The following is a 25,936-nucleotide window of genomic DNA, read 5'->3' on the forward strand; positions in this document are numbered from 1 at the left end:
CAGCGGGTCGTCCAGCGGCGGGCGTGGGTAGGTGTCTGGAGGTCTAAAGGGAGAGAGAGCCTGGGAAAAGAAACCTTGGGAAAGAACGAGGGAGGGGGCTGGAGGCAGTGGTAGGTGGGCTTCTGAAGCCCCGGATCTGGGGAGTGGCGGCTGTGTGGTACCTGGGTGCGCTGAAGTGTTGTAGCCTCGTGAGGGTGCAGGAGATGGGTGGTTCACTCACTCAGCCAGGGGTGTGGACCTGGGAGTGCGTAAGTGAGGAAAATACGTGTATCCACATGTTACGTGTTTGGTGTCCGTGCATCTGTGTGAGATCGAGGCAAAGTGGGCATTTGTGTGTGGGGGGGTGTAGGAGGAAGTGGGGGGGTGGAGCAAGTACAGAGGCACACCTGGGGCAGGTGCCGTTCCACACATGTATTGATTAGGACTTGTGGAAGCATGTGTCCATGTGTCAGAGGTGTGTCTGCCTGTCCCCATGTGTGTTGGGAGAGGCAGTGGAGCAGACCCCAGAGGGGGCATGTTGTGGGGACTGAAGATATCTGCACATGCATTCCAGGTGTGTATATGTGGGAGGTGTGCCTACCACCTGCTCTGTGAGTCTTGGTGGTGCTATAGGCTCAGTGCATGGAGGGGTGGGGAGTCTGTGTGCAGGAGCTGAGTGGGGAGCTCTGTGGGACCCTGCAGGAGGAATAGCCTGCACATGGGCCTGTGGGGTCGGTACTTCCATCTATGTGTCTGAGAGAGGGTGGTGACAGACACGTCCTCTCGGTCCCATATCCCATGCCCTCCTTTCCTGAGGGGTGAGAACCTAGGAGATGGAAATGCTTTGCCAGGAGTTAGTTTCCCCTGTGTGAATGAATGATAGGTGGACATGGAGTGAACCAAGGCCCCTCTGTTCTCCCTGCTGATTCCTCCTTCTGCAGCTAGGCCTGGGGATACTAAGCTGAAGGATTGGGCTTGGTATGGAGCTTAGTCTGGGGCAGAGGTCTGGGGACCTGAGTAAAAAACGTACTCGAGGTGAAGAAAGCTACACCTGACTTGGCCATTTCCAACCCAGCAACTCATCTCTCAAATTGGGCAGGACCCAGTGATCTTTATTTAGGATTTCAGGGCTATTGGTGGGAATTTTGTTACCTGCTCTTCTTTTGGGAGGAGGGGTGGGATGAGGCAATTCTGACCCACACCGAGAAGCAGAGCAGGCTGGAAATTTTGGCTCTTTCTGGGACTTAGCAATCCTGAAAACAAACAGCAGTGGGTTCAGGGGGTACCCAGGGTGCCGTTTCCCAAACACTGTTCCAAGCAGGGCGGAGTGAGAGGCAGGCTGGCAGAAGGTATTAACGCTGAGTGGCTACCCAGGATGTGCCAGGAGGGGCTAGGGGAGGCAGAGGGAACCATCCAACAGAGTGTCATCCAGGGTCTGGGGAAAATCTGTTTCCAGAGCACATGGCACCCACGTGGAGCTGGGCAGATCCCCTGGGCAGGCACTTTCCTTCCTTCACTTCTACTAGAAGTCCAGGGTTTAAATGGGAGCAAGACTTCCAAAAGTTGGACCCTGACAGTGGGTGGGACCAAGCAGTGGTTCTTTAGGACCAAGATCAGAGACTTGCTGGGGGTTTTCCACTTTCTTGTCTACTGGAGGTGCCTGCTCAGGGGGAAGTGGGAGGAGGTGGGATTGCTGGAACCCAGCAGAGCAGCAGCCTAGGGACTAAGAGGATCTAGCAGAGAGCAGAAGAGGGAGTGAGGTTGAGGGGAGAGGGCCAAGGCCCCTATGCCTTCCCCTGGAGCAAACTCCTGGGAGATGCTTCTCAGAAGCCCAGACACCTCATCCACCCCCGTCCCTGTGGGCAGGAGTTCTGACACAAAGGGGATGGGGGAGATGGAGCTAAACCCAAGGAGGGGTGACTCCTCAGGGTGGGGTCTCCATCTGCCTTGGGGCAGATTACCTGATTCGTCTCTCTGCAGTTACTTGCTGGCCTTCCCCAGCCTATTTCTTTAGTCTGTTTCCCCTCGGGGCTGTCTGGGCCTCCCTGTGAGATTTCTCAGACTTGGCCCTCTGTGGTGTCTGGTTCCCCTTCAGTGGCACCTCCAAGGGGTCCCTCAGTTTGGGACTTTCTGTGGAGTCTCTCTAACAGGGTCTCCTTTAGAGGGCTCTCTCGGTTGGGTCCTCTTGGTGGGCTTTTCAGTTCGAGGTCTTCTTTGCAATATCTTTCAGTATGGGTTCTCCTGGGGCTTTGTGAGGGAGGGTCTCTTGTCCTTCTGTGGAATGTCTCATTATGGGCCTCTCTCTAGGGTCCCTTAGTCCAGGATCCTCTTTGTGAAAACTTGGCCTCTTCTGAGTCCTGTTTTTCCCCCCCGCAGTAAATCTGTATCCTGCTGATTCTTGATAAACAGCACTTTCCCTGTGAATTCCCAGTCCTGGGCCCTTGGGGACTCCTCCTCAATTGATTTACTGGAACGGTTTGGATGGGGGGAAGGGGGAAAAATAGGAGCACACAAACTAGGGCATAGGCTTGCTCGCAGGTCCCCATCCGAGGGCTCCCCTAGCACCGCAGCCCCTGAGTCAGCCCTGTCCTTTTGCTCTGATAATCCAGTGTAAGCCACGATTCAGGTCTGCCTGGAGCTTCAGCACTTTGTACTTTATAGAGCATCTCTCACAGGGAAGCATGAAGACCTGAGCAGGCATGAGGTCACCAGACACAGGGACTCCCCATCTCCCGGGTGGAGGGGTGGACAAGAGTCAGTCAGGGAGGGAAGAAGAGACAGAGGAAAACAGTGGGAAGCCAGCTGGAGGGGGACACCTGGTTGGCCCCAGGGTGTCTCTTTCTCGGCCCTTCTCCTCACTGTGAGCTGTTCCCCAGCAGAGTTAGGAAAGAGGAGTTAAGTCTCACAGACTGATGCCAGTTAGAGCTCAGGAGCACCATTTGGGTTGGAAAGCCTGATTAGGAGAGGGAGAAGAAGAGACGTCTCCTTCAGGAGAGAGTTGGAGCCTTGGCCAGCCTAGAAGTGGGACCAGTGGGTCCCTTGACGTCCCCCTGGTAGAAGCGCCCTGTCAGCAGGTGAGTGAGGGAGGAGAGAAGAGGGAGTGCCAATCCTTCCAAGGACACGAAGATGGACCCTGGGAGAGAAAGGAGGGGGCTTCTGCTTTCCCAGAGGAGAGTGGCCCCAGGAGGCCCATGACACTGGACACTCAGCCTCAGCCTGGGAGAGGTGCTGCCTCTTGGGCTTTCCACCCATCCTATAGTTCATAGATGTTTAAGGAAGTGCTGTTCCTGGGTCATGCCAAGGTACAGGGAGGGCAGGGCCAGCTTCGGGGTGTGATGGTGCCAGGCAAGGCAGATGAGGGTCTTTGTCTAGTATCTGGGCTCTTACACAAAGCAGCAGAGCCTCCCCAGGGAAGGGAGTGATGGCAAGGAGCCTACTCAGTTGCAGGCTGAGATAAGCAGAGAAGCCTGGCCCCACCCCACACCTCTCTCACTCATCCCTGGCAAGTGCTGTCCGACAGGTGAAGGGTTACATCGTCTTGGGAAGTTTCGGTGTTGGCCCATGTTTAGGCTGAGACCCAAGAGCTTGTTCCACCCATCAGCCTCAGCCTCCTACCCAACAGGAACAGGTTCTCTGCATCTTAGCATCCGATGGGACTGAAGAAGAGATTTTACAGGTCATCTCACCCTGCTCCTCTGTTCAGGCTCGAGGTCCTGCCCAATGTCCTTGTCACCATGTTGCTCCTGTAATGAGTATATCAAATGAGAAGATGTCGTGGCAGAGAGGGGGGCCTTTGACTCCTTCCAAAGGTATTTTTAGACATGATAGAGACTACAGTTTAAGCCACCTTAATAGATGAACGAGATGCTTTCTTGGTGTATTTAAAGGTGATGTAGGGAACGGGTGTTGGAGGAGAGTTTGGGTTACAGGCATAAAATTATGGTTTAGCTAAAGAGTTCTTAAATGTCAGGAGTTTGAAGTAAGTTGATTCAGAGACTCTGACCATCATCCCAGCCTCACTGACTATTAACTTTTTCCTATTCCTATGAAGTCAGAATTTGGAAAATGCTAATGACTTACCAGATAAAGGACAAATTACAGAAAACCAAAGGTGTTCATTGTAATGGAGAAAGGGGTAAGGGAGGGGCATGAAGGAAAGAGGACTAATACCTTAGCCAGTGTCCTTTTAATTAGTTCATTTGTTAGGTGTTTACTTTTTGCCTGGAACTATACCAGGCAGTTTTCATTCAGTATTTCATTTAAATCCTCACAATAACCCTGGGAGGTTTGTATCATTGCTCCCATTTTTTAGGTGAGAATATTCACACTCAAATATGTGGCTAGGGTCCCCCAGCTAGTTAGTGCAAGCACTGGGATTAAATCCATGTTTGCCTGACTCCAAAACCTGTGCTTTGAATCCTGGTGCTGGTGCTTCTGAAGCAGGTTGAAACCACCAGAGGGGAGACTTCCTGGGGCAGCGGCAGCCTCTGACTGAGGGCTTTTTCTCCGCACTGTTGAGGAATCCCTGTGGTGAAGTGTGAGCTGAGCAGATCTGCATTAGGCACTGGCTCCAGGGGTAGTATTCATGGGTGGGACAAAGCAAAGCCCATTTCTCCATTGGAACAGAAGATGAGTGGCACAGCAGCAGAGGCCCTTTGCAAATGTGTCCAGGTGGCCGACACAAGTTATGCTGCACCTTCATGCATGGCAGGCTGTACAGAAAGTTTGAAACTGCCACAGGAAGAACTGAGGTTAGGCTCAAGAGATGCTTCCTAAACGCAGTGCCCTGGGAGGAGAGGTGGACTATGGTTGCAGGGTTTCCCCTGGAGCTCAGTGACTGTGCAGCACAGTCTGGATGCCTGGGTAGGGCTCTATGGAGCTCCAAGTGTTTGCCTAGGAGTCTTCCTTCAATTTGGCAGGTCTCAAAAAATTGCTTAAACCACAGTGACTCCTAAGATTGCTTTACTCCCTCCTGTACTGGAGTGTTCTTAGGGCTCTAAGTCTCTGGATTCCCTATCTCTGTCCTGCCCGGTACCACAGTCACTACACCCCAGTGCTGTAAGTCTCCGCCAGAGCCATGCACATTGTTGCCCTTAAAAAAAAAGTAGGTTTTCTCTCCTCTTTTCCTAGGGCTAGGTCCACCCTTTTCCCTCATCCTGATCATCTCCAGACCTCTGGTGTCCACACTGCCAACTGCCTGATTACCTGATGCAAATTAAGACTGTCTGCTTGACTGGGATTGGCTGGGGAGCGAGAATGCAAATTGGCTCACCAAGACTTTATCTGGTTTGAAAGAGTTAAAGTGCTGCCCCGGAGAAGGGGGTGGGGGTAAAGGGAGGGGGGTGTCAACACGATTTGAATAAAATATTCTTCTGTCTTTAACGGCTTCAGTATTTGGGTGGTTTAATAAGGAGAGGAGTCCAGAGAGAGTGAGTTAATTCAAAGTTGCCTCTTTCCTTCCCTCTGCTGACCCCAGGGGAGACTTAGGGGCCTCATAGGTGGTGGCAGCTGTCTGTTATGGGTAAATGTTTAATTTATTGAAAGGAAGCAGAGCGGACCAGCAGCACTTGGGGGCAGTGACTGGGGCCTGGTGTAAGTATTCTGTCTGTGGGACACTGACCCGCTGCCAGCCCTTTCTCACTGAGCCAGTTGAAGGAGTAGGAGACAAGGTAAGGATCCTCAAAGGACAGGATCTCCAGGGAGTGTGACATTAAGCTAAGGTTTGATCCCCAGACAGTGGGCTGACCTCTGAGAACCAGACAGAGAGCAGAGGCAGGAACTGGGGAAGAAAGGTGAGAAGGCAAACCTTGGTCAAAGCATGCTCTTACCTTCCAGGGTAAGGTTATTTTGTGGCACAGAGGAGGGAGTGGGGGAGAGGGATAATTCTTATGCCACTTTTAAAAAATAAAATAAATTCCTCAAATCCCAGAGGAAATGAGAGTTGGGAATGGGAAGTGCCCCCCTACCTTGTACCCCTCCCCTTGTTAAGTTTTTACCAACTGAGTCCTGGTGATAGAAGGAACTGGCAATGAATGATGCAAAAGGTGAGAGGCCCTGCAGCAGTGCTGCAGAAAGGGAAGAGAAGGCAAGAGGCAAGCACAGGAGGAGGGGATGCGTGCCCCAGAGCTTATGAATATTCTAATGGTTGTATGTTCGGGAATCAGGAATTTGAAAGTCTGATGGTTGTTGTAATTACACATTCATCTTTGCTGTTTAGTTAAAGCCACATATGTCATAGCAAGAAAAATTGTGACCTGTTATTAAAATCAGTTGTGTTTTCCATGCAGATATCAAGATGAGTGGGGATGTAGCAGATTCCACGGATGCTCGTAGCACTCTGAGCCAGGTGGAGCCAGGTAAGGGTCTTCTCTTCTGGGGAATGAAACAGCAAAGCAGGGGATGGGGGAGAGTTGTCAGAAATTGTTGAGTATTGTACTCTCTCTTTCTTTCTTGGTCTTTCAGCCAATCAGACCCAAAAGCTGGGTCTTAGGAACTGAGGAAATTCCCTGGAGACATGGGATATGACCATGGAGCCTTTGAACAGTAAATATTGGTCTACAGTGGAACAAAACCTCTGCAACTGGCTAGGAAGAGGGCAGATCCTTAAAGACAAAACCAAACCAAACCAAAAATTTTGGGAGGAAATTCACTTCTTGATGTGCCATTCCAACACCCCTAGAAGCAGCATGCTGTGTTCCAGCTGCTACTGACTGATAGAAGGCAGAACCTGTCTTCAGCAGATGGGGACCAGGGCCTTTAACTCCAGATTTCTCAACAGTCCTACTCCAGGAACTAAGCAAAGGGGCTCCTGTGCAAATGTTCGTGTGGGTGGTAAACAGGCTAGAAAGGAAGGCTTGGTGCCTGGAAATCACTTTGCTTTGTGAAGATGAGAAAGGGGACAGAACAGAATTGAGGAGAAAGTTTCATAGCTCTAGTCCAAGGCTTGCTTTGAAAGCCTCATATAATTAAAAAGAACTTAAAGAAAGATGAGTATAAATTGTAGCACCACCAAATAACTTTAATAGCATCCCAACCAGACCTCAGTTAGTCTTCCGTCTGGATCATTAGAAACTTAGAAGTAAGAAATGGAAGAGAATCGATGTCTCCCAAAGCTAAAATCTTTTTCAAGCCTTCTGGAGCAGTCTATTTTCATAGTTTCATTCTTGAAGCTTAAAAATTCAGGATCAGGTACAAGATACTTGGGAGTCTTTGGGGGGGACATCTGCAGTATGCATTTACCACAAACTTTTCTGCTCCCTAATTTAATATTAAAACAATGTCTACTTGCATGGGTAGCAGTACACATATACTACAGCATTAATGCTTGGCTTTGTGTATAGGAACACCTGGACTAAGGAGAGTGCATGTCAGTTGCCCCCATTTTTTAATTAATTTATTAGCTGTGTGTGTTTTACTAAGGATCTATGAAGTGGGGCACCTGTTCTCAGTTGAGAAGAAAATTTTCTTTGATTTCAAGAACCTGAGCAAGGATTTCACATCAGTTCAGCTGGTGAATGATGGGCTCAGTCCCCATACTGACACTCTTTCCTAGAGAAAAGTCAGGAGCCATGATCCAGAGAAGTTAGCTTGTCCTTTCCTGGATGCAGGCTGGCTGGAGCCAACACTGTTCACCTGGGCCCCATTTCCTCAGTGTGTGTGGACACAGCTAAGAGAGTGTCAATGTGGGAAGAAGACCACACTTAACACTGGCACTGGTGCTGTGACCAAGTCAGGGTAACTGTGTTGGGAATGAGAACAAGCCACATAGAACCCTGAAAGGAAGGGGGTTCAGATCTGGGTGGGGGTTAGGAAGGTTATTGTGTTACAGACAATCTGAGCAGATTCTGGCCTCGTATCTGTGACTGTGAGAGCTACATACAGAATCGGTTAAGGGAGGAAAAAATCTGGACATAGGCTAGGACCTTCAGAATCTGGCTGTCATCTAGGGTTACTGCCAATTCAATATGTGACTGTAGATCAGCCACTTTGCCTCCCTAGGAGGCAGGAACAGATAACTTTTGAAGAGTATAGATTTAGAGTTAAACAGACCCGGGATAAAATTTGCAGTTCTACTGCTTACTGGCTGCATGACCTGATAGCTTAATTTATCCTTGTCTCTTTTGTAAAGGGAGAAAATTAATGCCCATCTTAGAGAGTGGGTTGAGAGCTACTTGAGATGATGTCTAAAGCCCTTAGCACAGTGCTTGGCACATGGCAGCTGCGATCATCATTACCTCTGATGGCATCATTAAGATTTGGTGATTCTGTCACATACAGAATGGGCATTGCTGCTGAGCGTCTGGGGGCCACAGGTAGCTGGGGTGCCCTTCTCCCCTTCACTCAGGCTAAGTGGGTCAGCCTGGGAGACTGGTTTTGCCCCTTTCACCAGTGAGGAAGGGATTCTGTGTGGGTACTCCTCAACTCCAAGGAGACAGTGCTGTCTGGAACTTTACCCCCCAGAAGTCTTTCACTTTGGGGCTCCGGGGCTGGTAGCATCAATACTTATATGATCCTCAAATTACCACATGTTTTTAAGGGCCAGAAAAAAAGAGGTAGCTAATTAAAGTAACCAAACTTCCTGGAAAGTCGTTCTGACTCATTTTGTACAGAGGAAAGTTTATTATGAGTCACAATGGTTACCAAGTTGGTTTAACCGCTTCCTTTGGATTTTTAAAAGACAGAATCGCCTTCCCAGCAGTGCGTGAATTAAGGGGTGGTTTGTTTCTGGGTTTTAAAGGAGCTATAAACAAAGGTGATCTAGAAAGCACCCTCTGTGCTGTGTGAAATCCCCAAGGGGCACAAGAGCTGGGAAAGGGAGTGAATTTCCCCCTCCGTGCTGGCCAGGAATGCAAAGGAGAGCATTCTCAGGCCCAGACTCACGCCTCCTGGTTGGGGGGGGCCCTGGCAGGGTGTCCCAGCCTTCCCTTCCTCCAGCCTCTGAGGAAGCAGAGGCACAGATGGAGAGTGTTTGTGGCAGCACTGGGGACCAGGTGAAGGCTCAGAGTCCCTGTCCAGTACTCTTTCCCTATCCTCCCTCCCCCAGGGGACTGAAGCCAAGCTCTTTCTAGATTTCTAAACTATCACCTTTTCGGTCCTTCCTATTACCTCCTTATGTCTTGTTATTTTTCCCTCATTCTTGAGGCTGACGATTTTTTTCTGTTCTCAATTAAGTGGTTGATAGGAACATATCCTTACCCACATTTCAAAAGCCCCCAGGTCTGTAACTGACAACCTCCGAACACCAATGTAGCCAACCCTGTGACTCTTGACCATGCTGGTCACATAGTGGCCTCAATCACAAGGGAGGAGAAAACAGAGGGCTCGGAGGAAGGAGGGAAAGAGCAGTAGCATTTACAGAGTCCCCTCCGCATAGCAGGCACATTATGTACATCACCTCATTTCATTCTTCCAATACATCTATGAGATAGAGGCATTATTGTTCTACTTTTCAATGAGGAAATGGTGTTTCAGAGTGAGAAACCGACTTGCCCAGGATCACACAGCTTATAACCAGGAATTAAACTCAGGCCTGACCAGCTGCATCCTTTTTGGGTCTGCCATTAACTTCCTGCATATTATTTGGGCAAGATTTTTCTCTACATGGACCTTCATTTTCCTCCCCACAGAAGAATAGTTTTGGACTAGATAATCTCTAGGGGATGAATTCTAAAACACATGTGCGCAGTTCTGCTTTTCAAAATTCTCTCCCATCTGTTTGCACATGTTGAGTTTGTGTGCAGGTTTCCTGAGGGCCGAGCTCTCTCCACCCCATTCTTGGGCCCTCCCCGTCATTCCCTTCTTTCCAGTTTCACTTTCAGCGTGTTCTCCTCCGCCACCTCCAGCTGTCCTGCTGTGTGAGTTCCGATCCTCTTCTCTGCCCTAGCTAGTAGCCCCTTAACCAACTTCTGTGGAGGACCACTTTGGGTCAGACCCTGGGCTCGGAAAGATGAAGCAAGAGTTCCTGTCCTCAAGGAGCTTTCTTTTCCAGTGCAGAAATTGATGGTTACGTGGATAACAGTGACAACTTGTGTCTGTAAGAGCATTCTCGAACACTTCATGCACTTGGCCTTTACAACAGCTATGTGAGAGGTGTTATTATCCCATTTTGCAGATGAGGGAAATGAGGATGGTGATGGGAAACAATGTTAGCTGATTTTCCCAAGGTCCCATACCCAGCAAATGACAGAATTAAGACTGGGTCATACTAGCAATTTTCTACCTAAAGATGGTGGCAGGAAGACTGGGGGGCCAGCACGAGGAACCAAGGACAGAGGACATAAGAGAGTGGCAGCATCAGGGGAGATGCCAAAATTATGGTGGGTGGCATAGAGGGGCGAGAGGGGAGCCAAGTCCCCCGTGAACAGACTGGTCCAGTCCAAGGAGCTGAAGCCCTCTCTGGGGCTGAAACGTGCTTCTTGGGGAAGAGGATGGGGTAGGGTCAACTCATTCTTTCCCTCTGGTGAACAGTGGAGGGTGAGAGTCTAACCCCAGGGAGAACCTCTCCCCTCTCTCCTCAATCCTGAACCAGCTTCCATCAGTGTACCGTCCCCTCCTCCCCTCTGCAGGCTCAGTTGTCATTTGACAGGGGGAGTGGGGTGGAGTTCCAAAACCAGATGACTATGGAACAAGTGCCTTGGCACCCTTTTCGTGCTCAGAGATCTGAGAAGGAAGGACTCCAAGAGGGGAGCTCAGGGGAAGAAAGGGGAAGCTAGAGATGAGGAACGGGATGGGACTTTGTTAGTTGTCTCTTCCTGCTGCTCTTTCTCCTTGGCCTCAATTGTCCTGTCTGTGAGGTGGAATGACAAACATCTGTCCCACCCTCCAGGAGGACTGCCAAGGTGAGTCAGCTGTTCGGGGACCCTTTGCAAAAACCTCGCCACTTAATCCTAGGAACTTTCAACATGGCCTTAACAAGAAGGAGTGGACATGACTTTATAGGAGAGCACAACCGAGGCACGGAGTGGCTGGTGATTCTCATAAGGTCCCAGAGAAAGAAAGAGCAACTGACCCAAGACTAGAAACTCCCTCTAATAGTCAATTCATTCTGGGCCTCACTGTCTCCACCCTACTGTGCCCCCTAGAAGACAAGCTGAGGATTGCCACTAAGAGGTGAGGTTCCTGGTAGGAACAGGCAGAAGACTTTTAGAGATGAGTGTGGTTTTCAATCCAAATATTAATAAAACTATTATTTGAATGGCAGAGAGGACAGGAGAAATCTAGGAAGTACATGATGAGGAGGTAAGACTTAGGGGAAGGTGTGGTAGAGTCTCCTGCTGACAGCTATTTCTAAATGAGGTATGTGTGAGCACACACCCATAGACACATGCACACACTCTGTCCCTTTGTAGGGTTAAATGACAGAGTGGGTGTGAAAGTACTTTGAAAAGTATACACCACCATACACAATCCACCATGAAGCTGATGATTATTACAAACATTCAGGGGACAAGATGAAGCTCTGTCATTGAGAAATGTGGGACAAGTTCCCACATCTTATGCCCTGGACTTGAGTTTCCTTGTCGTGATAGTAGGAGGAGGGTGTTGTAGGAATAAAACAGAGGGATGGGCTAGGTGGTCTCTAGGGTCTGAGCCTCAGTCTGAACCTGCTCCAGCCCTCATCTCTCTGGAAGAGATGAATGAAACCATAGCGTTCCAGATGGCAAGAGGAAACTGATGTGAATTCCTGAAGATACAGGGATTCTCAGAGGTCTATGTCTCTTTCTTCCTTTGGAGACATTTCAAAACCATCCTGGAAAATGAGAGAATCTATTATTCTTAGATATTTATTTTTCCTCATCTCTCTTCTATGTGTAAGAAAGGCCAACCCCACAATTTCTCTTGGCTGCCTCTTCTTATAGGATATAATCCTCAGTGTCTGGAAGTCCTTACTTATATCTCACCTAAGAACCTCATGCTGCAGCATAAACCCAGTGCCTCTTGTTCTGGCCTTCTCAAACCAGACTGGCTTCCATCCTGCCTTGTTTCTGGTTTCTGTGACAGAAAAATTAGAAGGTTCTGATTCAACCACCATCTGGGCTTCCGACTGTGGTTCCGTGTGCTGGAGATCTCAGGGGAGCAGCCTGTGGTACTGACAATTGCCTATCTCAGAGAACCTTAGCACATAAGAGAGCCATAACAGCAGCTCACACATGTACCATGACTTACAACTACAGACACTTTCTCATCCATAGATTCCCATGCCAACCCCACAGAGTAGACAGGCCAGGATCATACTGCTCAGATGAGCCACGAACGGCTGAGCCAGCCCTTCCCGACACCATTCCCTCTTCTTCTTAGAGGTCTCTTTAAGGAAATAGCCCCCCCTTGACCCCAGCTGCCATCTCTGCATCCCCGCAAAGAGCTTGGACTCCCTTCCTCTCCAACCTGAAAGGGGACAAAAGTGAGGGAGCTGGGTGGGGGACAGCCATGAGCTCCTTTACCTCCAAAGTTCTCCTTAGTATATCAGTAATCGTTCCATAGGGCACTGCTCCTCAAACGACCTAGGGTAGAGGACCAGTTGTTCCTATTTCCAGTGTGTCCCAGACCAGCACCCAGACTTACTGTGCAAGATAGTAGTCAGCTCCTGCCCACCACGCACGTTCAACAGCACCCAAACTGGTCTACACCCAATTCACCAGGAAGATCCCACTGACCACGTGCTTGGATGTGCTATCAACATTTCTAAATTGCTACTCTTACTGTTTGTGCATTTTTGGTCTCTGACCTTAACAAACAGATCACAGATCAACCTTGGTCATAGTACCACACTCTGAGGTGCAGTGCCTTGGAGGAGTTTTCATGTGTATAAGAATGTCCCTTTTCTTTGGAATTCCATGAGTAATGGAAGCATCTGACCCTGGGTACTTCTTATGACCTCCTTAGCATTCCTCTCACTCCCACTCTGGATATTGGGGGGGAGGTGTTGATGGCAGTCCCAGTCCATCCTTTGCTGGCAGGAGTGGAATGGTACCCACACACATAGCAGACTTCAAGACCGGACACTGGACACTGAGCAGACTCAGTCTGCTCACTAAGACACCCCGAATTGCTGACACCCCATCCCAAGATGTGAGTAAATGCTTTTGGCCTCTTGGATCCACCTTGTGCCTCCAGAAACAATTAGGGCATTGAGCACCTGATGTGGAAAAGTGCTGAACAAGTGGAAAACAAATTTAAAGAGAAATGAGCAACCAAATTAGGACAAGTCTTAGGGGCTTGAGGAGCAACCAAAACCCAGGCAACTGAAATACAGTGTCTGTCTGTCCCACCCCATCTCCCCAAGCACACACAGACAGATAGACACACAGATCACACTCACAAATTGCTCCCCCAACCCAAAACCCTGGGGTGGGGGGCACATCTACCGGCAGTCTTCCTTTCTGGTTGAGATTGTTCTTTCAGGGCAGGCTTGGGTCCTTGAGGGGGGTTGTGAAACTACTGGAGGGGCGGGGGAGATGGGCGGTTGGAGTTCCAGGCCAGCATTTGCTAGTGGGTCTCCTGTGTTTAACCCACTTCCCCACGGAAGGGCTTATCTAGGATGACCCATGCCTAGGAATTGCTGCAAAGGAGACAAGGAAGTCTGCTTCCCTCTCACCCCCACTCCCCACACCTTTGGTTTGGGGACAGAGGGTCAGATTCAGAGCTGAGAGTACTTAAAAGGGAAGCTGCATGAGGTCATCCCAGCTGGGGCTTCATTCCCCCTCAATTGAGCCTGAGGGGCTGGCAGGACAGGGCAGGGCAAGGTTAGAGCATGACCAGAGCCCTCAATAGTGGCCAAATGTCATTTCTAGGGGCTTCAGCCTCCGACAGTTTAAAGTGCCCGGCTGAGTTCTCCATGGACTGGTGAGCTTGCTGATGGGCACTCCTGGAGTCACAGCAGAACCTTGGGACACTCAAGGAGGGCAGACCCTTGTGCCAACCAGGAGCATGGGAAACAGAGCTGCAGGCATCTCCCCAAAGCACCAGTGCTGTTGTTGACTCAAAAAATAATAGGTGTTCATTTGCATGGATTTTACATGTAGGTTCCCTGCAGTGCCTTTCATCTCCTGCTACTGCAGCACTGAAGCCCCCCAGGTCTCCCCTCTCTTGCAGCCACCTCTGGGGGTTTCTCTGAGTCCCCCAGACTTCAGAACTCCCAACCATCACAGCCCATCCTTGGCTTAGCCCAGCCTGGAAAAAACAGTGGTTGGCCTTGCCTGGGCGTGGGGGTCCAGGACTGAAGGAGAGGCGCAGGTGGGTGGCCTGGCAGGTCTGAGCCCTGCTGGGCACCCCAGTTAGGGACATCCCACCTGTCTGCAGCAAGGCTCCCAGTAGGGAACTTGCCCACCCCTCAGCTGCTCAGGCTGGAAAGAGGAACAAAAAATGTAAGCCAGGGAGCCCAGAGAGGTGCAAAAAGGAGAGGAAACCGGGTGGTTGCTATGACGATGGGGTCTCAGTGCCTGATTTGCATAGGGAGATGATTTCCATACTGCAGGGTGAATTTCCATATCCCTGCCTCAAAGCTTGTTGAGGTGGGGAGGGGGAGAGAGGAGAGGTCATTTGAAATTCAAATGAGGATGATTAAGGTTTTCTTGAGGAGGGAAGCATGGGCAAAAGGGGTTAAGCCGGTTAGCAAACGTCCAAATGTTGTCTCAATGGTTCAAAGTTATCAAAGAGAGGCGTGCACCTGGCTGGCTCCCCTCCCACCCTATGTCTGCATACCCCTGGAGACCTGCTGGTGGTCGGAGGAATCAATCACTTTGGGCTGGGTGTTATGGCTTCTGCCTTGCAGGGGAACCAGGTGGGTCTCTATCTTCTCCTGCACCTGGGCTCAGTTTACCCCTTCAGTGTCCTGAAGATGTCTGGGCTCATGGGTAAGGACCATTGAGTGAATTCTAGTTTTGGGCTCAGGCCTACCTCCCTCTGGTGACCATAACTAGTTATCTCAGTCTTTCTCTCTCTCTCTCTTTTTTTTTTTTTTACAGCTGGCCAGTATGGGGATCTGAACACTTGACCTTGGTCTTATAACACCATGCTGTAATTAACTGAGCTAACTGGCCAGCCCAATCTGTTTTTCTATCATGAAGTTGGAGAAACAATCTCTGCCCTTTCTTGTTTGGCTAAGGAGGTGTGAAGACAAAGGGATTCTGGACCCATATTTACCACCAACCTGTGACCTTAGACAAGTCACTTCCCCTCTTTGGGCCTGAGTTTGTGCATCAGATGAAGGGTCTAAACTTGAGGGTCTCTCCGACCACATCCAGCTCTCAGATGCTGGGATCTGTGAGCACACTCTAATCCTTTGACACACCAGTTAGTATTTGTAAGGCACTTTGAGTGATGTGAGTTGCTATACCCCTAAGTTTCTCAAGTGTGTTAGGAGGGGGTCCTCTGTTCCCCCAGCCTACACTGACCTTGCTGTAGTTAGTACTTAAAGACTCTCTGCTCAGTTTCCTCATCTGTAAAATGGGGCTAATAATAGCACCTGCCTCATAGGGCTGCTTGAGAATTAAATGAGTACACATTTGTAAAGCACTTAGAACAGTGCCTGCCAGGTAGTCATTCTATTTGCTATTATTAGTATCAGGGGACAAAGTGTCCACATAGTGGGTGCAGTGACCCTACAGCTGATCCAGGGAGCCTCAGTTAGGAATCTGGACTGTTCCCTGAGCCGTCTTGCCTGTGAATTCACTCATGCTCAGCACTCTATTGTGTCCACAAGTCTGGAGTTGGAAGCTTGAATGATGGGCCCCATCAGCAGCCACCAAAGCTAAATGGTCACTCCACGGGGAGCCCTCACAGGTGGATGCGTCTGTCACTTCAACCCACCGTGGGCTCCTTGTGTTGATCCTAACTCAAGTCTGTCTCTACTCAGAAAGTAGGGACCTGGGCAGGAAGAAGGAGAAGGAGCTGGTGGAAAGACCTCTCCCTCCTCCCAGGGCCCAGTGCTCAGTGCCAAGAGATGGGACAGATTCAACAAAACTAGATGATGTTGATAGTTCCAGAAAATCTAAAGGTCTTTTATTCCCTTGAATTTCTGCAGCAACTCCATATGAGGTTTCCTTTGAAGATAACATGATGGAGTATGGACAGCCTTTGCTGCTAAACAGATGTGGGTTTAAGTTTCTACTCTATGGTTTATTAATCAGTAACCTTGGGCAACTTAATTAACCACTCTGAGGCTCAAGTTTCTTCATCTATATATTGGGGATAACGAAAGCACCTACTCTTTGGGTGGTTGTGAGGATTAAATGCTGTCATGTGTATCAAATGTTTACTACAAAGCTTGGTGCATAGTAAATGCTCAGTAAATGTCAGCTACTGATTAATCATTATTTGAAAACAGTGTTCTGTTGCCAAAAGGTTTGAAAATTCTCTGATCTTTCCCTATTCTCCTATTTTATGGGGGAAGAGACTGGAGTCAGAGAAGGGGAATGACTTCCCCAAGGTCGTGGCAGGAATTTAAGATGGGTGTTTCTTTAGGAGCCCCTTCCCTGCCCCAGAAGCATGTCCTTTGTCTTTGTTTTGTTGTTTTTTGCTGTTTTGTTGGATAAAGCCTCCCCTCTTCCCATCACTCTTCTCTTAGAAGTGGCCCAAGACCAGATGACCTGCTGCTACCATATCTTGGGGGGGTCTCCGTGCCCTCCAACTCTTAGTTTCAGGGAGTCTCTGAGACCCTGGCCTGGGGTCCCCTGGTTCTAGGCTTCTACACAAGGGTTTCTGCTCCAACCTCTCCAGGCATCAGAGATCCCCTATGTCCCCCACCTGTATTCTCAGCCCTGGGAACACCAGTCCTCAAAGGAGAGGAAAGCGTGGCCCTGGAAGCATTACACTGTGTGATGGAAAGACCTGGTGTCTCAACTCAGAAGATAGCTGTGTGGCATCTGACAAGCCCCAACCACTCTGAACCTCAGTTTAATCACTGGTAAAGCAGGAGTTCAGTAATTCTGGCAGTGCAGACCTCATAGGTAGAGTCAGGATCAAATCAGATATGGACTTGAAAATATGCTGCCAAGTAAAGGGACAGCTGCCGTGCAGGTCACCATGAGCCAGGCATGCTGGTGGCCAGTGCACTGACCACAGAGCCATAACTGGGAGATCTGAGTTCCTTCTCTTTGTGTCCTTGGGCAAGTTACCTCACCTCTCCCTGCCTTGGTTTCCTTATCTATAAGACAAGTCGTGAGGAATGAATGAAATGGGAGCCTATCTGTAGCTGCTTTCAAAAGCATGAGTTGTTCTACAAATGTGAGACAGCATCTCCTGACTCAGCTTTCTCACTGTGCACATGCCCCTCTGAGCTGCACAAAGGACATCTTTGTGACCACAGGAGGACCAGGACCCAACTGCATCCCTCTCTCTGGTAGCTCCTCCTGCTCTTTCCCTCTTCACTGCCTCTTACCCCTGCTTCCCTTAGCCCTAGAAAGAGGGCTAGGACAGGAACCCCCAGTTTCTTGCTAACCTTAAACCTCTCTGAACCTCTTCCCCTCTCAAGGCTGGGGGAGGGCTGGAGTGGCACTGTTCTGGAATCAATGATTAGAGAACCCCAGGGACTGACAGTGAGAGAGGAAAGTCTGGGCAGTGGAGCTCTGTGATTTTGTACCTGCTTTGCCGTTTATTGGCTGCATGACCTTTAGCTCATCACTTGTCCTCTCTGGAACTCAGTTTCCTCACTTATAAATGGCGGAAACAGGACTAGGAGTCTCTGTGGTCCCCTATAGCACAAAAAAGCTGTGATAGAAAAATAGCGGCTAGGGTGCTTCTCTGAGATGTGACCAGAACAGAGCTCTTATTTAACAGGGCTTGTTTAACTTCCTTTGAAGTGAATCTTTTTTGTTTTGCTAGGGTCAGGGGTCTATGATTTGAGATTTGATGGGAAACTTGGATCTTCTGGCCCCATTCTTTGCTGCAGTGGCCTGAGTCCCCAGACTTTTATTCTGGAACTTGGTGCCATCTGTCCAGGAGGCTCCTTCCACTCTGTCCCTGACCCTGCCTCCTACTTTGTGTCCCTGTGATGATGACTGCCACATCAGCGTGTGGCCAACAGGAGGTAAAGGGGCAATACATGTGAGCCCCAGAGAGCCCTCCCCATAGCTCAGACTGATGAGAAATGTGGCTTGTAGCTCCTAACAAATTAAGAGACCTGGTGAGGCGGCTTTCCTTTACCAAAGAATGACGTGAAAACTTGCAGCAGAAGTTGGGGGGATGCTGGGCTTCTCATTAGCAAAGGGGTGCTCAGTCCCCCATGGCATGGCCCGAGGCTCCTGACACCTGTGGGAAGGTCAGAGAGCCAGCTCGGGGTTTGATCTCATGACTGCGCACATGGAAGAGTCATCAGGATGCTCAGCAGGCCATGTCACAGGAAGCCTGAGGTTGGCTGTGTTGACTCTGCCGTTCTCTCCGCTGGCATAGAGGTAGAAGCTTCAAATCATGAAAATGCACAAATCGACAGACCGTCAGAGGTGAGGGGAACCTGAAAGATCATCTAGTCCTGGGGTAGCGAGTGGACGTCTTCAGGACAGTCAATTCTTTTTTTTTTTTTTTTTTTCTGTCCTTTTTGTGACCGGTAAGGGGATCGCAACCCTTGGCTTGGTGTCGTCTGTACCGCGCTCAGCCAGTGAGCACACTGGCCATCCCTATATAGGATCCAAACCCACGGCGGGAGTGCCACTGTGCTCCCAGCGTCGCACTCTCCCGAGTGCACCACGGGCCGGCCCAGGACAGTCAATTCTGGTCATCGGTGTTGGTTTCCGAGCACTGAGTTTAGGGAAAGGAAAAGGGAGCTGTGATCCATTAGTGATGTCTGCCCTGGGTGTGGCTGCACATGTGTCACATCTTTACATTTGCCATCCACACCCTGACTTGACCAAGGACACTCAGACCTCCCTACTAAACCAGTGCCTTTCCCACAGTCCATCATAGGTCCTCCTGTGTCCTGTTTTTCAGGTGGCTTCAAGGGTTGTCCTCAGCTTCTTCCCAGGCATTTCCTTGTCTCCTAAGAAGGAGGTAACAGGAATGGGGACAGAAGATTTTGTTTTAATATTTAAGGGAAATTGAAGGCTACAAAGATTAAACCACTTGCCCAAAGCCCAGTATAAAACAGCTTTTAAAGTGACCCTAGAGCCCAGTTTACTGTGAATTCTCTGGACAGAACTCTGACCATTAGACAGCACTTCCCAGTTCCTTGGAGGAATTTCAAGTACCAAAAAAGGTAGGCATAGTGTCTGTGGGGGTTCTGGAAAAATTGTTTTTGACTGGCTTAAGTTACCAGGCTAAAAGTCTCATGGTTTGCTCTGGTGGCTGGCTGCTCAGCAGAGTTTCCGAGGTCCTGGTACCTTAGTAATTGCTAACCCAGGAAGTGCCAGCAAGTTGCCAAGTGGTCATACAGTATCACTGAAGTCTTACTGGGTTATACTGGGAAGTGGAGCTGGTAAGAAGAGAGCAGTCCAGAAATGGGAGAGGCTCGGTCCCATTGCTAAGTGTTCTCCACGTTGTTTACCAGGCAGAAGTGAAAATTCCTGCTTGAACAGTTCTTGGTTCTCACTTCCACCTCCCTCACCCAGAGAATTGCTCCCCAGGCAAACTCACATCCCAGTGCTGCCAAAGCTATGCAAATCAGCCAGGCCCGCAAGGCTGGGCTGTTGGCTCAGCTCGAGGTGGGAAAGCAGGCGCCCTCCTAGGGGGACCATGCCCAGCTTCTGGTGTTGGGGGGCCTGGCCAGGCAGCACAGGTCACTGCTTATCTGTTGTCCAGTGGGTGCCAAGAGGAGGAGAGGAGGTGGAAGCTGCTCTTGATACTGGGCCCCTCCTGCATACTGATCCTGGTCTTTCTCCTCAGGACTCCATTAGATATTAGGGTCACCTTAGCCTAAAGAGATTCTATCCAGAATCCTGGGGCTCCCCAAGAATTCAATGTGCCTTTTACCCTCTTTTGGACACTTAATCCCAAACCTATGGACTGAGATTTGTCTTCATATTTAACCCAAATTCCTCCCACTGCAGCCCAGCCTCTTTGTTGGGAGCTCTTTCATGGAGATGAATGATCCTAGATAGTGTGGAACCAGCAAGATACTAGAGTCGGGGGAGCCCAGTTGGGTCTTGGATGAGTCCTCAGTCAGTCTCCAAATTTAAGAGATGCCAGTGAAGTGATGCTAGAGTGGGAAGAACACTCTGCACTGGGGTGGGAATAGGTTTTTTGTCTCCCCCTAAGGATCATTCCCAACCTGTGTTCATACCGTAAAAGCTCTGTCACTTTGTGCAAATCACCTAACCTTGTTGAAGTTTCCTTACCTGTAAAATAGGGAGAATAATAGTACTTCATCTTCCCAAAGGCTGGGAATTTGCCTGGCTGATCTTCTGAGGTCCCTCCCACCCCATGAGCCAGGGTTCTAAGGTGTTTACCCTCTTCCCGTTTTCTTGACATGGAGGCCTGATAGCCTGGAGATTCCCAGGGGTCCATGAGAACCAAAAGAGGCCTGGAGAGATCCCACTTAGTGGCCCTTTCAGCTTGGCATGGATATCACTCACTTGCCCCTAGGACCTCCAAATAAAGAACTCTGAAGTTTCTTTTTGAGTCCTTTCTGCCCCTCTTCTCCCCTTTGTGTACTTAATCTTTTATTTGTGTGCAGAACAAACAGGACAAAAGGAAATGGTGAAGAGAGGTCTTTGGTCCTCCCTGTGCCTCTCTTTGTAGATGCTGCAGACAGTGACCAGCTTCTGGGAGGGGAAGAAAATACCCTGGTACATTTCAATCAACTTCATTGAATCCTAAGACTTTAGAGATAGAGGAATTTTAGAGTCCACTTGAGATCCCCCTTTGATGCTTCCAAATTGCCACATCATTTCAAAAACCACTTCTGTAACAGCCCTGAAATAAGCAGCCTCTGTTTGAATATTCCCAAGGATGGGGAGCTCCATCTATTTGAAACTGCAGGTTTCGCTGTTGAACAATTGCACTTTTTACAAAATTCTTCCCGTACTGCTGCTTCCTCCCAGGTTCCACCATCGGCCCTTGTTCTGCTCTTTGGAGCTGCAAGGGAAGTCTGCTGCACTTCCATGTCAGTGTTTGGGGAGGAAGGCAAAGTCCACTGACATTTATTTTAGCACTTACTATGAACCAGACACTATGCCAGGTGCTTTCAAATGTTCCCTTGCTGATTTTTTTTTTTAACTTTTATTTTGAAAAATTTCAGACATACTGAAAAGAGAAAAAGCAATTTAAGGAACAGCCACATACCCATCATCTGGATTTAATCATTAACGTTTTGCCCTATTTGCTTCATCCATTTTTTTCCTGAAGTCTTTTATTTATAACTTCTTTTCTTTTTTTTCTTTTCTTTTTTTTTTTTTTAAAAGATGACCGGTAAGGGGATCTTAACCCTTGACTTGGTGTTGTCAGCACCACGCTCAGCCAGTGAGCGAACCGGCCATCCGTATATGGGATCCGAACCCGGGGCCTTGGTGTTATCAGCACCGCACTCTCCCGAGTGAGCCACGGGCCGGCCCTATAACTTCTTTTCTTTTATAATTTTTCATTGTGGACATTTTCAAACATATACAAAAGTACAGATTAATACAATGAGCTCCCATTGTACTATTGCCCACTCTCCACAACCATCAAATTTCTGCCATTCTTGTTGCTGGAATACTTTCTTGCAAATTATAGACGTTATAGCATTTCAGTCCTAAATAGGAGCATGCATCTCTAAAACATAAGGACATTTTCCTTCTTAAGCACAATATTATTGTGATTCCACTTAACAAAACCAATCTTCATTTAATTCTCATGGCAATTTTGATGGTAAAGTATCTTAAAATATGCACACTTGAATTTTTAATTTCCTTATGTATCAGCTGTGATTATTTCTATTCTTGGTTCCAGTTTGAAGTTGGTTATTGATATTGCTGAAGAAGGTCTTTATCAGGCTTCATATTGTAGCAAGTGGTCCTGAAAGTGGGGCATGTCTATTGACTACTTTAGCTGACTTCAGGATGAAGAAAAGCAGATTTCCAGGTTATGTTATTTGTCAAACTATAATTCCCTAATAAAAAAAATCTTTGCCTCACTTTTAAAACATTTGTCATCAAGGGCAGGTTGGTTAGCTCAGTTGGTTAGAATGTGGTGTTGATAACACCAAGGCCTAGGGTTCGATCCCTGTTACCAGCCAGCCTCCAAAAAAATAAATAAATAAATAAATAAAAATTATTGTGATAAAAAATGCATAACATAAAATTTACCGTCTTAACTGTTTCTAAGTGTATAGTTCAGCCTCCCCTATCTTTGATTTATATAGTTGAGTTTTTTAACCTAAAGGCAGGGTTTTACATTTATTCCTGTTACATTTTGTCTTGTTGGTTTTGGCCTCCTATTAGAGCCTACCAAAGTATTTCTAATCCTGATTCTGTCATCCACTTTTATGTATTGCTTTCTGCTCTCTGCTTTGAATCACTTCCAATTCAATCGACATCTATCATGTTTATTTGCCTAAGCTGTTGATTAAAGTCTAATACTCAGTTTTTCCTGTGTCAGACATGCGATACAGGGGATTTATTGGGAAAATTGTGTGAGTCCAGTAGTCAGAAATCCAAGCTCTTGTCCTGATTTAGGTTCTCTGAGGCTATGTGACCACATATTGGAGGGTTGTTTCTCCTCTGAGATTGGACTTCAGTGTTGGACTCTAAAAATAATGCTCCTGGCCATTTGTGTTCTGTCCTGCTCTGTTTTTTTCGGCAAGCAGCAATTATCTTCTAGAGAGCCAGGGCTTGGAAACAGAACGCGTTCAGATTTCTGCAGATTGTGATGCCTGTGGTTTCTGATATCAAAATAAAAGGTTAGTGTTTGTAGAAGTTTCTCTGTAATTGGGATCAGTTAAACACTTGGTCGTTCAGTACCTACTATGTGCCAGACCTTTTAGGTACTCAAGGTACAATGATAAATAAGATATAATAACCCTGGCCCCTGGGAACTCACAAACTCATGAGGGAACCAGACATCCAAACCAGCGACTCTAAAAAATATTGTGTGTGCTATAAGAGATATAAGTAAGAAATAAAGAAACAAAGAGGAGGAAATCCTTTATTTTGCTTTGGATATGCTTCATGGAGGATATGACATTTGAGTTAGGTCTTGAAGGATGAGGATGTATTTTCTAGGTAGGGAAGAGGGAAAGGATATTCTTGTCAAAGGGAACAGCATGCACAAAGTCTGTAACACAGGACCAGGCTCCACCTGTCTGGGGAGGCTTGGGATGTCTAAAACCCACCTCTTCAATTGCATAGTGCTTCCCAGATTAAAAAGCGTGGTTACAAGCTTTATCTCACTCAATTCTCACTGTATTTCTGGGAAGGGAATGGAATGGTAGTTATGACCTTATTTTACCATTGAGAAGCCTGAGGCTTCAGGAGGTCCCTGCTTTGACCAAGGTCCTATAGGTTGGAGGTGATGGAGCTCGGGCTTGAACCCCAGTCCTCTGTCTTCAAGTCCTGTACTCTTTCCATGTATGCCCTGCTGTTCCTCCACACAGCATCTTAAAGGAGTAAAAGAGAAGTTTCTGGTGATTGTGAACCAGTATTTAACACACTGATCATTGCATCCCTTCCTTTTCTGGGAAAGAGTAGCACCTTCCTCACTGTTTGAAAGATAAATAAATTTAAGCGTTCTGGGAACACTCATCAGTCACCTTAATCTGGAGCATTGGGGAAGCAGCAGAAACTCAGTGAGCCAGCTCCTGACCCACAGTTCCCAGGTACCACCTCCCAGGCCATCCTGTAGGCTGAGTGGGAGAGGCGCCAGGTGGAACAAGTCCAGCAGACCACAGGAGAGAAGCAGGAGTAGTGAGGGCTGAGGCAGCTCCCCTCGGCCAGATCTGGAGAGAGAATCAACAGCGTCATCAAATTTTAACTTAATACCTCCATTAGACTACGTCACCATGTCTCGACCTAGACCCCCAGATGCTCCAAGCTCCTTCTTGCGGGCTGGGAGCCATGAGGGAAGCTGTGTCTCCAGAGAACAGTTTTACTTACTTTGTAGTGGAATTAGAATAAGAATAGGAACAGCTTTGGAAAACTTAGCCCTTACTACCTGTGAAGGGCTTAGCTACTTGCTACTCTCTGCTCCCCTGGAGAATCCAGGATGCAGTCTCCTGGGTGGCCCTGCCTGTCCCCGGCACCTTCAGTCCAGCCATTCAGGTAGCCTGGGGAACAAGGAAAATTAGACAGTGGTTCTAGTGCAGGTAAGAGTGGATGTGATGCAAAAGAGAAGCTCCATTACGAGGCTCTGAGTGTAGCAGGTACATCCTCGTGGTGAGAGGCCCCTTGAGGGCCACAGAAAAACATCTGGGCAAGAGAAATTGTTGGCTGGTAAGTTTTAAAATTAATCTTTGACTTCTGCTAGCTCACCTCTTTCATTTTGTGGCTCTCACCAACAACATTATAATAGCATTCACGGAAATCAAAGCGAAGGAATTTTTAAATTGTCCACAAATCTGATGATCCTCTCCAACTTAAAATCTTTTTATCCCCCCTCCTCCAGTGTTTTTCTTCCTTTCTGGGTCTCATTCATGGGTGTATTATTACCTCCTTCTGGAAGTGCCTTCTCCTCTTAGCTTGCAGGACACCACACCTGCCCCGTCTTCCTTCTACTTTAATGCCCGCTCTTTCTCAGTCTTGTTTACTGCCTCCTCCTCATCATGTCAACCTTGACCCTATTTTCCTTCTTCACCTGGACTCAGTTCCTTTGTAACCTTACTGAGTCCGGTAGCTTTAAATGCCACCTAAAAACTGGTAGCTATCCTATTTATACTCCCTGAGCTAATAGTTCTCCTGAGTCCAAACTCATTTCCCCACCTCTACTGGGACATCTAATTGGCATCACAAATGTAACACATACAAAAACATAACTCTTGATTTCTCTACCACTAGCCTGCTCTTCCCTGAGTCAATGCCATCTCAGTGAATGGCACCCCCACTCAATCCATCAAGAAAGCCCAAGCCCTGGGAGTCACCCTTGATTCCTTTCTTTCCCTCGTACTTCACATCCCCTCCATCAGTCAGTCCTGTCAGCTACACATTCAAAGTACTGTATATCCTGAATCCAGTCCCTGCTCACTGCCTCCACTGCTACCCTCTATCCGGTCCACTGCCCTCTCTCGCCTGGGCCACTGCAGCAGCCTCCCAGTTGGTCTCCCTTCCTGCTCTCTTAGCTCCTCTACAGCCAATCGCTGCAGGTTAAAAGACTTAGTGCATGTCACTCCTCTGCTCAGAATCCTCAAATCACTTTGCATCTTCCTTGGAGTGAAAGCTGCAGTCTTCGCCATGAACTGACCACCAGACCCCCATCATCTCACCCCAGCTACCCAGCTACCTCTCTCTGGCCATACTGACCTCAGTACTGTTCCTCCCCACGCGAGCTTGTTCTTTACTCAGGACCTGATCCTTCTGTCTGGAATGATCTTCTCCCACACCTTTGAAAGGTTGAGCCTTCACTCCATGCAAATGTCACCTCCCTGACTGACCTCCACAGACCACCTTTCTTACGAACAGCCTCAGACACTCAGTGTCTCCCTACTGTGTCTTATTGTTCTCCCTGGTAATTATTTCTAAATGGAATTATGCATTTTTCTGCTTATACCTTTCATGTCTTCTCAACTAGAAAAGAAGCTCCACAAGGCCAGCAACTGTTTTCCCCAATATTGTATCCCCAGCACCTAGAACAGTGCCTGGTGCATAGAGTGTGCTTCATAAATACTTGCTGAATTAATGAATTTGCTCTTTTGTCACATCATTGAAAATTACTCCTTGTTAGGCCAACTTTACAACTTTACAACGTCATGAAACGGTTTTTTTAAAAAAATAAAAGTAACTTTACCTTTCAGCTTACCCCTTTAGGCACAACTATTTTAGTCTGTGGGTGCTTCCCATCTTTAGCTCCCCTTGCAGATTTTATATACCGTCTAGCCGATCTCAAGATCAGGCTTTTACTCAGA

At 48.2% G+C, this 25,936-nt stretch overlaps 1 protein-coding gene across 1 annotated transcript in view; it reads left to right on the top strand.

Moving 5' to 3' along the window:
• POU2F3 (POU class 2 homeobox 3) overlaps positions 1 to 25,936 on the top strand; it is a 76,196-nt gene that overhangs the window by 151 nt on the left and 50,109 nt on the right. The window contains exon 2 of the mRNA XM_063094351.1: positions 6,267 to 6,335. Coding sequence (XP_062950421.1) covers positions 6,267 to 6,335 — 69 coding nt within the window. The remainder of the gene's footprint in view (positions 1 to 6,266; positions 6,336 to 25,936) is intronic.

The sequence above is a fragment of the Cynocephalus volans genome, chromosome 4 (genome assembly GCF_027409185.1).
Source record: "Cynocephalus volans isolate mCynVol1 chromosome 4, mCynVol1.pri, whole genome shotgun sequence".
NCBI lineage: Eukaryota > Metazoa > Chordata > Mammalia > Dermoptera > Cynocephalidae > Cynocephalus > Cynocephalus volans.